We start from the raw sequence: 13,498 nt of genomic DNA on the forward strand, positions 1-13,498 counted from the left end.
ACATCCAATTGCCTTTGACTCTGGAGCTCTGATACAGGTGAAAAGAATGCTACTATCTGTGCAGCGGGTTGGGGGACTTTATTGGGAGATTTTTTTTTCTAAGAAAATCTTGGAATGGGGATCAATGCTGAAGAGGTCTTAAATGGGAGATGTCTAAGTTTAGTGGGGGGTTCCATTGTGTCTTCGGTTTATTTTGGAATTCTCAGGAGACCCGGTATTTGGGGCAGTATGCGAGCCCGGTGGGGGCTTTTCCCCTACAATAGCGGGGGAGGGGCGGGACCCTTCCCCTCCTCCCTGCTCTTTAGTTGCCTGCCACCTCCTCCAGGCCGAAGGCGGGCCCGGGAGGAGAGAGGCCAGAGGGGCGGGCCACGGTGTGCGGGCCGCGGCGTGGGAGCCCGGGTGAGCCCGGCAGGAGCCGTCGGGCGCCTGGCGATCCACCCCCCACCCCCCACCGCCCCGCGGCGATCGCAGTGTGCTGCGAGGCGGTGGGCACGGAGGCGGAGCGGGAGGGGGCATGCTAGGCTGCTGCGAGGCCTCCGGGCGCGCCCGGGCCGCCGTTCCCACCTCCGCCTCCTCCTTCTCCTCCTCCGTCTCCTCCTCCTCTTCCAGTCCCGCCGCCGCCGCCGCCGCCGCTGCCGCCGCAGCCAATATGGCTGCGCCCCGGAGTCCGGGAGGCGGCCGCTGAGAACTGCCCGATCCTTCGGGCCCAAGGCTCGCAGGCCCCAGCCCATGGGCCCCGCCGCCTCGCGGCTCCCGGTGCGTTAGGCTGCCGCCCAGCTCGGCGTGCAGCCCGCCGGCCTCAGGGAGCCCCGGCGCCGTCCGGCGGGGCGGGGCGGGGCGGCGCGGCGCGGGCCGCCACCATGGAGCCGCAGCGCCGGGAGCTGCTCGCCCAGTGTCAGCAGAGCCTGGCCCAGGCCATGACCGAGGTGGAGGCCGTGCTCGGGCTGCTGGAGGCCGCGGGAGCGCTGAGTCCGGGCGAGCGGCGGCAGCTGGACGAGGAGGCTGGAGGCGCCAAGGCGGAGCTGTTGCTCCAGCTGCTCTTAGCCAAGGAGCAGGACCACTTCCAGGACCTGCGCGCCGCGCTGGAGAAGACACAGCCTCACCTGCTGCCCATTCTCTACCTGAACGGCGTCGTCGGGCCGCCGCAGTCCGCAGATGGTGCGGGTGAGTGGCAGTCCCGCGGGGCCCCTCCTGCCCGCCGGCCACCCCTTCTCTCTGCAGCTCACCCAGGCGGAGGGTGTGTGTGTGGGGGGAGGTGGAGGCTCCGATTTCGGCCACTGCTCTACCTGTATGGCGCGGATGACACCTTCTCTCTTAGCCGGCCGGGGGAGGGGACCGATGCCTGGACCCGAATTCATACATCCAGCCTCTGTCCTGTGGGTCTCTGGGAACAATAACCCCTCACTGAAAGCCTCGTCTTCCCTCTCCTGGTTGCCATCGCTGCAGAGTCCCCCCGGAGGCCACCAGGTCCGGTGGCAGGACGGAGGTCGGAGGACACCACGGAAGGATGTGGGTCAGCCCCTTTTCTAAGCTCCTCACCGGCGGCTAGCCCTTCGGGAGCCAGAGGTTGCAATCAGCAATAGGGAATATAGGCCAGGGGCAGGAAGCCTAAGTTTTGATCCCTGGCACCCCGTTTTCGAACTACTCGTCCCTTTTCACTTTGTGGCTGTATCCATTTCCTTCTCTCCCGCTGGATCTCAGTCTCCTAACTTGCCCAGATTTGCTGTGAATTATGCACAACACCTTCCCCCGGTTTCTTTGGAAATTGTGGGCCCGGAAAAGTTGAGGAAGTTGCATTGCACCATGGGAAAATCTTAGTAGTGGTTGCTGTGGCTCAGTTCCCTCTCTGAGAGCTCCGAGTTCCCGGTGGAGAAGCGCTGGTGACTGATTCCTTTGAGTCCTGCCCTTTGGAACCCCTGTGTTCTTGCTCTTGGAAGTGACTGATTTGTAAGTGTGTGTAGGGGGAGGGGTACTGCTGGGAGTTTGTTCCTAGAGGTAGACTTGTCCTGACTGAGCTGGGGAAAGCCAACCTTTTAGACAAGGAGGAAGGCATGATGCAGAGGAAGGATGAGGGCTGGCATGTGTTTTGTTGTGTGTTGTGGCAGGAACTTTACCCTATCTATCACATTCAATCACTGTTAACAGCATGTGAACTGTCTATTATTCCTGCTTTGCCAGAGAGAAAACTGGCTTGCAGTGGTTAAAATGCTCAGGAAAGAGTGAATTCATGCTTAGGAAAGATTAAATGCCAAGAGTTTTGAAATTACTGTCTATTGCTTTTTAAAACATACTCAGAACCTGGAAACAGCAAATGTGCCTTGTGTAGGTCTTGCCTTTGTTTTAAGTGAATCAATACAATAATAAAATCAGTAAAGACTCATACATAAAAGAATAGTGAATGGGGAGAGCTGGAAAAATAAAACCTGCCCTTAACTACTTGTGGGCCAGAGGTTGAGGATACCGTTTATGGGACTGTTAAAAGCCACACTTATAAAGGGAGTGATTTTATTAGGTGTCCCTGGTAGTTGTGATCATCTCTATGGGCCATCTCAACCCTGCTCTCTCTAGCTGGAGGAAACTGACATGCGGAGAGGCTGAACTGCCAACCACATAACAGCATTTCACTGGTGGCCCTACCATCTCCCCCTTGGGCTTCTGGCTTTTGCACTCTGTTCCTCAGACTTGCATTCTGTCCCTGCAAGTCTGGTTTATTGGAGTTCCTGGGCAAAGCCAGTAGTCTCTTTGAATAGCCCTTTGAAGTTTCAGAAGCTGTCACATGCAGCTAAGAGGATAAAGGACCTCATCAGAGTGACTTTTCTTATTACTTCTATTTATTTTTAAAGGAGGAAGTTGGTGAAAGATCTGTTTCCAGAAGTTTTGCTGAAGAAGCATAAAACTTAGAGGGCAGCCAAGGAGTCTCCATAGGGATGTGTGTGCATCAACTCTAGGATTAATCTCTGGACTATAGAAACTAGTGGACAGATTGCCACTCACTACTTACACCCCCCACACCTGGCAGTTAAGGCGCTTCTCTGGTCTGCCTGAGCTCCTGACCTCCAACGAGTGGGATACCATAAGGTTGAGATTTATCCCTAGGGCTGTGATTTTTTTAATTCATTTCCTCACATTTCAGAATTCTATTGCTTCAAAGAGGGTCATGAAATCCTTAGAAAAAACAATTGCTGAGGAGGTTAATGAATATGCTAGAAGAAATTAGTGTAGCACTTGATACGACAAGACCTATCTGGAGCCTTTTGTGGACAAGGTGACATGGTGTATGAGTCAGTGGGTGTCTGTGTGTCTTTGTAATACCGTGATCGGAAAGCACAGGGTTAGGAGGCTCAGGGTGAAGCAGGGGCTTTTGGGATTCATGGTGAGCATATTGTGTCTTCCTTTCCTATCTTACAGTCTGGTGGCAAACCCAGGGTCACAGAGTGGCTGGCGTCTTAACATCTTCCTTACATTGAGTTCCCAAGGGCCAGGTGTCAGATATCAGGAAGGACAGAGGCCAGGAAGTGGCAGACACCAGGAGCCTCCTGCTTATTTCTTTTCTTGGGTGGTTCCTCCTGTTAGCTCACCGTGCCTTCCCACTGCCGAATCGGGAGGCTATTGGTCATGAAGAACTCTGATATCTTGCTCCTACATGGATTTGTAGGGAAGGAAGCAAATTCCTTTGCCCCAGTTGGTGACAGTGAGAGGTGAGAACTGCCCTTTACTGGGTGAACGGGGGTCTCCGGAGTCTCCTATTGTATCAGAGTTGAATTTGGTTATCCCTTTTGTATTTCTCTCGTGAATTTGATGGTAACATCTGATTTCTCTCACAGAGATCCTCAAATTCTGCTTCTGTGCTGAGCCTCAGTACCTCCATCTACATGATGGGGCCCAGGGTGCCCTGTGGCCTGCCTCAGTCCTCAGGAGGCAGTATGTCTTCAGGGAGGGATGAGGTGTCCAGCTCTGGAGCTTGGCTTGGTGGGCTGGAGTGCAGGCAGGCAGGGTTGTGTCCATGTATCTTGATGCCTTGTTTGGGCAATGGGACACTTGAGGGGAGATGGATTTATTGAGTGACAGATACAAGGGTCAGCTTTCTGCTCTCTTGGAGACTGTGGACTACATACCTTCCTGCAGCACTCTCGTCTGCTCCTAGAAGCTCTGACTAATTGCCATCTAAATGTCAAGGACTTCTTAAATTATTTTGTGCCAGGCTTCTCCTGGAAGACAGAAATTGGCTGCCTGCTGGCTCTCACCACCCATGCGCTTAGAGTTGCCTCGTCCTTTCCCTCCGCCTGTGCCGCATCCTTCTTTCCTAGAGAGTGGTTGACTTGCTGTCACCAACGTGAAGAGAATGGCATAGGATTATCTGCTGAAGACATGGAGGAAAAATTGGAGGAGGGACTGGTACTGGAGCTGGAGCTGGAAGGGAACTTGTTTTTCTTTTTTAAGATTTATTTTATTTTATGTGTATATGTATTTGTCTGGCATTTCATATGTGCACATATGCCTGGTACCTTCCGAGGTCAGAAGAGGGTATCAGGTTCCCTGGAACTTGAGTTACAGGTGGTTGTGAGCTGCCAAGTGGGTGCTGGGAATTGAACCAGGGTCCTCTGCAAGAACAAGTTGTTCTTAAGCATTGAGCCATCTCTCCAGCCCCATGAAGGGGAACTTGGAATGCAGAGAGGGATGTAGGGAGGATGGCAGACACTGCAAGGACTGTATGTTTCCAGGCTGCAGAGAGTAGAGCTGGGACAGGGAGGGTTGGCATTGGCTCTGGATGGATGGGTCCAGTGAGGGGTTTGCATGTTACCTGAAATGCAAAAGGTGAGGCTGGAAGACGTTTTTGCTTTTTTGATATAAGGTATTCCTCTGTTTCAAACTTGTGAGATTACAGGTGTGAGTCACTGTGTCCACCTAGGTCTCCCTCCCCCACTTTTTCTCTCTCTCTCCATTTGAAAAGGAGTAGCCCTGGCAGGCGTTTCCAGAGACTAAGTGGGGTGGCTTTGTGTTGCCAGGTGTGGGTTATGTATTATTTTGTGATGATTACCCGGGCCTTTTGTTTTCTCTCCTGCCTTTGGGCACAAGCCGCTTTTGCTCAGTCCACTCTGCCATGAGGATCAGCAGGGGAAGAAGCAGAAGGATAAGTTCCCGCCAGCGCTGACTTTCAGAGTTGTGCAATTGGAACAGAGGCGGCAGAGGAGCCTGAGCACGGTTGTTGAGGTTTCTAAATGGGGGCAGGTTGTAGTTAGGTCTCTCTGTTCAGGGCACCGTGGAAACGTGGCTCAAACCATCTTAGGCAAAAAGGGCAACTTATAGATATATAATACAGTCATAGTGACATTTCTTATAGGCCACATGTCTGACAGTGGTCTCATAAGAATCTATTACTTAGTGACATTTCCATAAGTAAACTCCATGATGGTTATATGATGGTGAAATCACCTAAGCACGTATGTTTCAGAACATTCCCCCAGTGTTAAGTGACATACAGCTACATTCTAAAACCTTGGATGAGGGACAGTTGATCCCTGAATCCCATGAGCTTTTCCATAGGCCTGAAATGTAGCCTCAGGTCTCGGTGGGTTTTATGTTCCCCTGGTCCTGGCTAGAGAAGGAAGGCAGCTCTATCCAGTCAACCTGGGCAGAAAAATTTTCTGGAAAGTTCTGATTGTCTTGGCTAGGGCTATGCCCCCATTTGAGGCAGAGTGGTTGTGGCCAAAGTTAGAGAGAGCTAAGGTTGTTTTGTTTTGTCCTTGTGAATAGTGACCTGTTCCAGTACAAGACAGTTTTTAAAGAAGCAATTTCTCGAGGGAAGATGAGCAGGAGGGATATTGTAAAGATATAGACAGTATGCCAGGCATCGTCCTTGATAAAATAAAAAGACTACATCATTGCTGGAGTGGGCTGTTGGTGGTCAGGCCCTGAGCAAGACAGTTAGCTTTTCTATTTATTTAATTTTTATGTGCGTTATGTTTGGCCTGTATGTGTGTCTGTGTGAGGATGTTAGATTCCCTGGAACCGGAGTTTACAGATAGTTGTAAGCTGCTATGTAGGTGCTGGGAATTGAACCTGGGTCCTCTGGAAGAGCAGCCAGTGCTATTAACCACTGAGCCATCTCTCCAACTCATTCAGTTAGCTTTTCTAAATGTGTTTCTTGCTGCGTTAAGTCATCTCAGACAGTTATTGGTGGTGGAGAAGCTGGTGGTCATCGGAAATGGTGGAAATCCCAAATACACGTACCCCTCATGTCAGTGGCCTAGAGCTTCTAGTCTGCTCCATCTATGATGCCTGTCCATCTAACCTTCTCCCAGAGGGCTCTATATTCTGGGCCACAGCCAGGGTCTCTAGGATGCTATCACTCAGGTTAGCTTCCTCCATCTCCACCACCTGACCCTCCTGTGCCTCCTCTAATCCCCTGGCTCTCGACCCAGGAAGGAAGGTAGAAAAGAACTTGAAGAAACCTCAGAAAAACATTGCCCAGATACCCTCGCCTGGCAGATGTCTCTCCTACTTTCTTCCTTCTTTCCCAGCAGGGACTGTCTTTGAACAGGGCTCTCCCCATGAGACTCTCCAGTTCTGCCCTTCTGTCAATGTTGTTCTGGGGAATTGAGCCCTGTGCCACCCATCCATGTCCTTGTCACAGGTTGGCAAGGGCTTCTTCTCCGTTTGGATAGATCTTAGCAGCCGGATGTTTAGCAGAGGAGCTGGATGTTTGGAACTGGGGAGACTTCTGAGCTTAATGTTGAAGATAACTTTAAGATTTGTAAAATGTGTTTTTTTTTAAAGCTTCCTTTTGTAATATTTGCATTTGGGAGCTTTTATGGAACTTTTATGATCTTTTATGATGAAGTAGAGCCTGATCTTTTTTTTTTTTTTGGAATGATGGCACACTTGGACAATTTTAGCAGCGCATGCCTTTCCCAGCAGGCCTCTTATCAACCCCACTGTCAGCAAGCCTGTTGGGAAGTCTGAGTCAAATGGGCGAGGGAGCCCTGCCTGCCATTTTGGAAGAGCTGCTTTTCTCCAGTGTCCCGGTATGCTATCTCAGGTGCTACTCTCCTGCCCCAGAGTTCTGCCCAAATACAGCCATTAGAAAACACTCACCACTTCAGGGTGCTGTTTGACAATCAAAACAAAGGAAGGGCATTTTGTTAGTGTGGTGAACCATGTCACATAATAGTGGCAGCAGGGACCAGGATTGACAGATTGCAGAGGAGGGTCTGTTGCAGTTCCTTGTGACCACTCTAAACAGGTTGTCAGTGTTGCCAGCTCTGTGGCTGGGGAGGGGGGGGTCCCCAAAACAATGTAACATCTCCAGGATGTGACGGCCTGCACTGTCCTCCTCTCTGAGCAGGTCTCAGATGCACACGGTGATATTACCACTCTGACTGTGTCTGATGGAAGCTGGTGGTATGACATCGGTGTCTGAGTCTTCAAGGTCCCCTTCCAGGTGCTAGCAGTGTAGGACTGGCTGGCTGCTCTGGAGTTGCGTGGAGCAACCTCTCCTTTTTCAGACTCTAATATCAGCCAGGTGTCCTTGAAAGCGCCCCCATATGGGATCTGCTCTTATGCGCCGTCCTGACCTTGGCGGAGCCTCTTGGCTTCCTGGCTCTTCTTGTTCAACAGCCAAAAACCAGAATTGGTAAGGCACTGCCTGGGGAGTCCCTCAGTCCTGAGCGGTCTGAGCACTCTCCAGGGGCTTTTAGTCCCCGGAGGTGTGGCAGCTGTGTTCTAGCTCTACACCCTGGTTGCTGTTAATCTGCTTAGTTAGTCCTGAAAAGTAAGTAGAGCAGGAGAAACATTTCTCTTTTTTTGAGGGGTGGGGCGGGGAAACACTACTTCTTACAAAGCATTTGCAGCCCCAATGGGAGGCAAGCTGTGCAGTGATTTCCTGGGAAGCTATGGGCTGCAGAGACAGCAGGCAGAGAGCAGGAATGCTGAGCTCCATTGTGGGCTGGAGGAGGACTGCCTGCTTTAAAGGGGATAGGACTAGAGGTAATTGCATTTTCTTTTTCTTTTTCTTCTTCATCGTTTGCCTGGTACAGGTTGTAAATCTTTGCATTGTGTCTCAATTTCTCAATTGATGTTTTTGAAGTGGAATTCTACAAAAGTACTACAGAAACATTTTGACCTGAACTGGTATTTGGAGTGTCCTGTGTAGACTGTGCAGTCCTCTAATCCTGGGCAGGATGGTGACTGTCATTCATTTTAGTCTAAGGACCATAACTCATCTGCTTTGAGGGTTATTGTTGTTGTTTTTTAATTGTAGTAAGACTTACATACAATAATACTTACCCTGAGCCATTTTGTTTCCACTACAACAAGGTATAAAATGTGGAAATAGCATTTTACATGTGTACTTCAGTGGCAGGTAGTATTTTTAGACTGTTGTGCAGCCCATATGATCATCCGTTTCCAGAACTTTTCCACCTTGTAGAAGAGTGCCCATTAAACAACTCTTTACTGCTCCGCCCCCCCACCCCAACCCTTTACAACCGCTATTCCACTTTCTGTTTGCATGAATGTAACTAATTTAGGTATCTGTTATAGGTGAACTCAGTACATCCATCTTCCGTGTGTGTGTGTGTGTGTGTGTGTGTGTGTGTGTGTGTGTGTGTGTGTGTGTGTGTGTTATGTATGTATGTATATAAACACATGTGCAGCCGCCAGAGGAGGCTATTATGTTGTCTTCCTCTAGTACTCGCTGCATTATTCCCTGGAGATAAGGCCTTTTGTTGAGCCTAGAGTTTTTCTTTTTCTTTTTTTCCAGCTATGTGGGTGGCCAGCAAGCCCCAACAGTCTTCCTGTTCCCCCCAGATCCCTCCCTGCATCATTGGGGTTGAAGGTGTGTGTGTTCACCCCTGGCTTTTTATGTGGGTGCTCACCATCTGAACTCAGGTCCTCAAGTCTATCTCCCCAACCTTTCCATATTTGTCTTCTTCGTCGAGCCGACTGTAGTGGTGCTCGCCTTTAAACCCAGTACTAGGGAGATAGGCAGGTGGAGCTCTGGGAGTTCAAGGACAGCCGGGCCTATCTTGAAAAAAAAAAAACAAAAAAAAAAAACAAAAGAATAGCAAAAAACATATTTATATGTCTTCATAGAGTGTGACATCTGCCAGAATTTCCTTGCAGAGTTGAATGATACTCTGTTCTTGATACATGCTGTACTTTCTCTGTTCATCAGTTAAGGACACTTGGTGGTTTCCACCTTTTGTGATTCCTGCTGCTATGAGTGGCACTATGCACATATCTAGTTAGCCCTTGCTTGTACTTCTTAGGACCATGTAGCAGCTCCATATACAAGCTTTTGAAGAGCTGTCTTATTTTGCTTTCTTGGGGCTAGGTGGAGGCCTAGCTCTAACATTTTGTTTGGTCTAAATGTAAGTGTAATAAACACACACACACACACACACACACACACACACACACACACACACACACACACCTCCAAATACATGTTGCTGAGTTGCAGGCAGCTCCTTTGGATTGCAGAAGAATTAATTTCAGAAGCTGTCTGTGATTCCTTTGAGGCCAGATCTTAACCATTCCATCCCAGCAGAATTCAGAGTTGGCAGCCAAGGGCAGCGCACTCATTTCCTCCTCTTGCAGTGCTAATAGCTTCACCCCAAAGGCCTTGAAGTATGCTGGGCATTTCTGCTTCATAGCCCATTCAGGCTTGGTTTGCTTTCTCATCTTGAGTCCAGGGTACCAGCTCTATCAAGATGTTCTTTCAAAAGGCCTGCGTCAGCATTTCCCCAGGAAACATGTTCTGAGCACTGATTTGATGGGATGCTGATGCTGTTTTTTGCTTTGGCCTGACTCTGTGGTCCAGTGCATTTGGATAGTGCTGCTTTGAGCAGACTTAAATCCTTAACGTTGGGCTCTTGAGAGCCATTGTGGGCCAGGGCACCTTGGGGCTTTGCTGGAATGGCTCCACATTCTAATCTGATCACAGAGTCCTTTTCTGTGGGACATCTTGCAGCATCTGTATTCAGAGCCATGCATGTGAGAAACCTCAGCATTAGACATGGTACTAGAACATGGTGTGTATTACTTATTTTCATTTCTCCTGGTCCTATCATTTGGAGCACCCAAGCTATAAACATTCCCCCCCTTTTAGCTTCTTATGCCAGCTGAACTAGATACAGCAGGAGCTGTCAGATTTTAGGTATGAGTGCTTGCCGGGCCTGATGTCGTTTAACTAGAATGAAGTCAGACTTCATGAACGTTATCTTTTGAGATGTTTTTCTCTGGGACCAAAGCAGTGGGACTGGGCCTTGGGCCACAAGTCAGGCCTTCTAGGGGTGCCTTGGAAGGATGTGTGGGGACTGCTTTGGTGGCTCGGCTGCGGCAGTCTGGGGAGACCTTATAACTGTAGGTCAAGAACAAGTCTTTATTGAGCCGTTGACAGGAACTGGGCTGGAGAACAGAGAAGGTGGTCTCTGTTTTGAGAATGTTGTGGAGGGAGGGTAACATGGATGAATGGCCCAGGCGGAGTGGTTTAGATGTGGTAGGTGGGATTGGAATTGGGGAGCAAGGCTCTAGGATTAGAAGCAGTCGAATCACCATGAATGCACTCTTGAGGGCCCGGCAGTTTAGGTTGGCATTCTCGTATTTCCATCCTGAGTTCTGTGCCTCCAGCAGCCGCCTAACCTTCAGGACTTTCTTTTCCCCATCCGTGAAAGGGATCAGTAATATTCTCTGAGGGCCTTGGTGAGGGCCGCTGTCTCTATGACTCCTGGGAGTGGCCTGCCCGTAAGAGCAGCAACAGCCTCAGCCTGTATGCGGACTCAAAAAGTGTCAGAAGACACAGGCCATGCATGGGGTTTGAATGAGAGAAGCTCAGGGGAGACTCTGGGGTGTCCATCAGCGAGGATGGCATGTCTGTTTGGTGGGTTGGCTTCTCGAGGCTTTGGTCCTCACCATGCCCCGTGAAAGGACCTTTAGCTCAGAGAGATGAACGCGGGGAACTCGGGGAAGACACTGGGCGGGAAGTTCAAATTAAGCAAAGCCTCTTCCCTCTTTCCTGCCTTTTAAATGCTTTGTCGTCTTCTCATGCACGTGGAGATGGACTGGATGATATAAGGAGCAGCCCTGTAACTGTACTGGCCTCTTCCAGCAGCCTGAGATTCCTGTATTTTAAAGCAAGTCCCAGCTAGCATATCACGTCACTTCGTCACTTAAAAATACCTCAGGTCTGTCTCAGAACAGGTTGCACTCACCGTGGTCTTTGCCCTACCTCCCTCATATTAAGGCTTTTTAGGAAAGCTCAGTGGATCTGATCCCAGTATTGCCTGTTTGCATGAGGTCCCACAGCCTTTCGTTAGGGGGTAATCGTGAGTGTGTCTGTCCCTTCTGTCACTTGTCAGTATGTGCTTGGTCCCTGCTGCGCTTTTCGCCTCCTACTGTCTTGGCTCTGCTAAGTGCTGGGTCCGCAAAGGTACACCCATATCAGCGTGGTCCATGAAGGGACCCGGGGACCCATTCTGAGCTCCCTGCTCTGGATTTGTTAAACCATCTTCATGCCAAGCTGGTACTCAGTTTCCCTAGTCCTATCAGGTAATTTATTTAAATGTGGATCTTAACAAGGTCTACCTGTTACATTTAACTGATGCCATCTTAGGGATCTTGGGAGGAATTAGGGAGCAGGGTCTCATCATGTAGGCTGTGTGTCCTGGAACTCATGACATGTACCATCATCATGTTCAGCTTGGATTCTTTTAAGAAACTGTCTTTGGTATCCCCTTCCCCAACCCATGCCTGGAGAGAGAAGAGCTACCTCGGAGCTTCCTTACTGGGGTGAGTCATGGCTGGTCCAGAGACTGTTTTTTTTTTTTTTTTTCCTTTTATTTTATTTTACAATACCATTCAGTTCTACATATCAGCCACGGGTTCCCCTGTTCTCCCCCCTCCCACTCCCTTCCCTTACCCACCCCCCATTCCCACCTCCTCCAGGGCAAAGCCTCTCCTGAGGACTGCCATTAACCTGGTAGACTTAGTCCAGGCAGGTCCAGTCCCTTCCTCCCAGACTGAGCCAAGTGTCCCTGCATAAGCTCCAGGTTTCAAACAGCCAACTCATGCAATGAGCACAGGACTTGGTCCCACTGCCTAGTTGCCTCCCAAACAGATCAAGCCAATCAACTGCAGAGACTGTTGTTTACGGAGCCTGCTTCCACCTGCTTTCTCTGTATCTTTTTTTTTTTTTTTTTTTTTTTTTTTTTTTTTTTTTTTTTTTTTGGTTTTTTGAGATAGAGTTTCTCTGTATACTTTTTGGTACCTGTCCTGGATCTCACTCTGTAGACCAGGCTGGCCTCAAACTCACAGAGATCCTCCTGGCTCTGCCTCCCGAGTGCTGGGATTAAAGGCTTGCACCACCACCACCACCCGGCCCTCTGTATCCTTTTGTAGGTATCCTTCTGAGGTGAACCATTTTAAAAATGACAAAGGGCCCGTTGTGGCTAATGAGAAACCAGTCCCTATTACCTAGGACAGTGATGTGGGGAGAGTAGACTGAAGCTCTGTTGGCCATCTGGTCAGTTTTTGTGGGAAGTGGTTACCCCTTTATTTATTTATTTTTGAAATATTTTTCTTGAGCTCAAAACAAAACAAAACAACTGTCACTAGCTGGCCCAACCCTACATTGCATAAGAGAACCATTATCCCGTTGACACATTAACCAGCCCCTGGGAGCTGCCTGTGTAGGAAGCAGCACCACTGGGGGCAGTTGCCTGAGAACGGGTCTGACTTTGGCAGAAGGGACTTCTATGTGGCTTTATGGGACAAAGCAAAAACCTCCCAGCTGCTGCCCTGCTTGCCATTAAGCAAAGGTGTGTTGTGCCTGTTTTTTTTTTTTTTTTTAAGATTTAGTTATTTTATGTGTGTGAATGTTTCTGCCTACATGTATGTATCTTAGTCACAAGTGTGCCTGTGGCCCATGGAGGGCAGAGAAGCGTGCTGGATCCCCTGGAACTGGAGCTATACATAGTTGTAAGCTGCACTGTGGGCTCTGGGAACTGAGCCCCGGTCCACAGCAAGAGCAGCCGGTGCTCTAAACCAATGAGCCGTCTTTCCAACCCCTATGGCCTGTGTTTTCATAAGTGTATTATTCTCTCTCAGTCAAACTGTCTGCATGGTACATATCTGACTCCTTTTTTTTTGTTTGTTTTTTGTTTTTTTGAGACAGAGTTTCTCTGTGTAGTTTTGGTGCCTGTCCTGAATCTCGCTCTGTAAACCAGGCTGGCCTCGAACTCACAGAGATCCGCCTGGCTTTGCCTCCTGAGTGCTGGCATTAAAGGCGCGTGCCACTACTACCCACCCGGCCACATGTCTGACTCTTTAAGATGGCCCTGGACCTGCAAATGAATCTGCCTTCTTTTGACTTTTGACAAAATATTTTCCACATGTGGTGAAAATCTGTCTAGCCATTTTTTTTTTTAAAAAAAATACTAAGATAGCAGACAAATGGAAAGAAACACAATTTTATTTCAATTTCTGTGTGACTCTGTGT

The 13,498-nt window shown here is 49.3% G+C and overlaps 1 protein-coding gene across 5 annotated transcripts in view; it reads left to right on the plus strand.

Annotated features, from left to right (window-relative positions):
- Positions 1–649: 649 nt before the first annotated feature.
- Positions 650–13,498, plus strand: part of LOC102921553 (disks large homolog 5) — a 109,059-nt gene continuing 96,210 nt past the window's right edge. For 2 of the 5 annotated variants that reach the window (XM_076544626.1, XM_076544627.1), the window contains exon 1: positions 776–1,164. In XM_076544626.1, coding sequence (XP_076400741.1) covers positions 861–1,164 — 304 coding nt within the window. In that variant the 5' untranslated portion in view covers positions 776–860. Of the gene's footprint in view, positions 1,165–13,498 lie in introns of all 5 variants that reach the window. The other 3 variants (XM_016003327.3, XM_076544625.1, XM_006984749.4) reach the window with 3 other exon arrangements.

This window comes from Peromyscus maniculatus, chromosome 9 (genome assembly GCF_049852395.1).
Source record: "Peromyscus maniculatus bairdii isolate BWxNUB_F1_BW_parent chromosome 9, HU_Pman_BW_mat_3.1, whole genome shotgun sequence".
NCBI lineage: Eukaryota > Metazoa > Chordata > Mammalia > Rodentia > Cricetidae > Peromyscus > Peromyscus maniculatus.